Source organism: Pinus tabuliformis, chromosome 8 (genome assembly GCF_031772625.1).
Source record: "Pinus tabuliformis cultivar Carrire ecotype Pingquan chromosome 8, CPIR1, whole genome shotgun sequence".
Classification (NCBI taxonomy): Eukaryota; Viridiplantae; Streptophyta; class Pinopsida; order Pinales; family Pinaceae; genus Pinus; species Pinus tabuliformis.
The window spans coordinates 1,652,611,491-1,652,613,682 of record NC_142294.1 but is presented as its reverse complement, the minus strand read 5'-3'; the positions used below and the strand labels follow the sequence as shown (position 1 = coordinate 1,652,613,682).

Below are 2,192 nucleotides of genomic sequence, written 5' to 3'. Positions count from 1 at the left end.
TAGAGGGATTTTAACCAGAATCCAAAAAATCTGTTGTAGATTCTTATGGAAGGGATCTCAACAGGGAAATCTCTATGCTTGGGTAAAATGGGACACCATTGCTAGACCAAAGAAATGGGGAGGCTGGGGAATTAAGAGACTAGACCTATTTTCTAATGCACTGGCAGCAAAATTGGGATGGCAACTCCTCACAACAAATAGTCTCTGGAAGAAAGTGGTCATGGAAAAATACATTGCTCCAGAAAGTATCTACAGCTGGATTCGTCGGGATCATAGGGGTAGCGGAAGACATTCCATCATATGGAAAGCAGTCATTAATTCTCTTCCCTTAATTCGGGAGGGTCTGACTTGGAGGATAAAACAGGGAGACTCCGTCCACTTAGGAATTGACCCGTGGATCGGGTGTGGAAACATGCATAGATTATCAGGACAGCTCCTAGCGCATCTAAGAGACCAAGGTGTTACAAATATTGCTCATATTGCAGACCACGAAGGCTCCAGCTTTCTCCACCAGGCCTGGAGGACTCCTCGAGATCTCAATATTCCGGTCCCATGGAGACAAGAATGGGAGGCATTCACAGAGGCGCTCACACAAGCTCATATCAGAATCACAGAGGGAGAAGACGAGATTGTCTGGGCTCTAGCCAAAAATGGTACATACACCCCAAAGGAGGGATACCTTCAGCTGATGCACACCTTCCAACCAGACAATGCACAGCATTGGTGGAAAGCAATTTGGCACCTTAAGGCAGCTCCAAGAACGAGACTTCTCATGTGGGCTATACTTTTCAATAAAATTCCAACGGGGGCAAACTTGAAGAAGAGATCCTTCTATGGACCTTTCTGGTGCCACTTATGCAGAAGGAATGATGAAGATACAGAACATCTTTTCCTCACATGTCCGGTTGTAAAAGAACAATGGGCTGCTCTCATCTCTCACTCCCCCTCCCTCCATCAATGGCATGGTATGACAATCTTAGAGGCTTGGACAAACTGGCAGGAACAACACACAGGAAAAAACAAGAATATCCCTCTTCTAATGTGTTGGTCAATCTGGATAGCTAGGAACCGTGCAATTTTTGATCAAAAACCTCCCCACTGGCCGGTCATTATTGCCTACTTGTTTGCTGACCTTGCCCTCATACCAGATGATCCTCCTCCACCCCCTCCTCGGACCATAACCCAGGAACTCATAGACAAATCTTTCCCTTGTGCATACTTTGATGGTTCCGCCCAAGCCGACACCTGTGGAGGGGGAGCACTCCTCTACCTGAGGGAGAATCACTACTTCATGATACAAATTCCCCTGGGAAGAGGCACAAACAATTATGCTGAACTTTCCACTGCAAAAAACCTCATCTTTTTTGCACATGAGAAAGGCTGCACAAAACTTCAACTGTTTGGAGATTCAAAAATTGTTTGTAACTGGCTAACCAGAAAATCATCATGCACTGCTTTCTCTTTGAGACACATACTGGATGAGGCACTCAGACTAATAGATGCATTTGAATTATTTGACTGTCGCCACATATACAGGGAGCGCAACTCTCGGGCGGACCACCTGTCCAAGCAAGCAGCACAGAGGCAGGAAGCGGATTGGTTGATACAAGAAGATCTGGACGGAACCTTCTTTCAACACTATCACAGGCCCTTTGATGACCACCAGGCACAAAGGGATGCTCATATCTGAAAGGGGTCCCAACATGCTCATAACACTGTTTTTTCTTGCTTTTTATATATAAACTGTTGTATATGATCAGTAACCGACCATGGCGGACAAACATAGCTATTTATATTTGCTGTTTTTTTTGTGGCAGTAAGCTACAGCTATACTGCAAACGAATCCTGAAAGTTTTATCTCTCTCTGTTGATCATTTTTTGATATATACCTCCCCAAACTCCCTGCGTGGATAAAAGTTCTGGGGAGAAGAAAGTTTACATGATAGTTTATCTGTTTCAGTTTTTTTTGGAACAATTAACAGTCTCTTCGGAGGCCCTGAGAGGCAACTAGCCTCAGTATGCATATGCTCTGCATCTACAGATTGTAATTTCTCCTGATTTAATAGAAATTACGACTTTTTCTACGAAAAAAAAAAAAAAAAAAACATCAAGCCATTTACTTCATAATGCATCTAATGTTGTTAAAATTTTAAAAATCATAGAACTAACTAAATTATAACTTTATTTTAAAT

At 42.9% G+C, this 2,192-nt stretch overlaps 1 protein-coding gene across 1 annotated transcript; it reads left to right on the top strand.

Annotated features, from left to right (window-relative positions):
• The first annotated feature begins 412 nt into the window (after nucleotides 1-412).
• Nucleotides 413-1,690, top strand: LOC149242520 (uncharacterized). Its single transcript, XM_089370864.1, has one exon. It carries the CDS (start codon nucleotides 413-415, stop codon nucleotides 1,688-1,690), a length of 1,278 nt encoding a protein of 425 aa, XP_089226990.1.
• The last annotated feature ends 502 nt before the right edge of the window (nucleotides 1,691-2,192 follow it).

Excerpts from the sequence above, each read along its gene's own strand:
- LOC149242520 (XM_089370864.1), top strand. The coding sequence starts at position 413 with ATGCATAGATTATCAGGACAGCTCCTAGCGCATCTAAGAGACCAAGGT.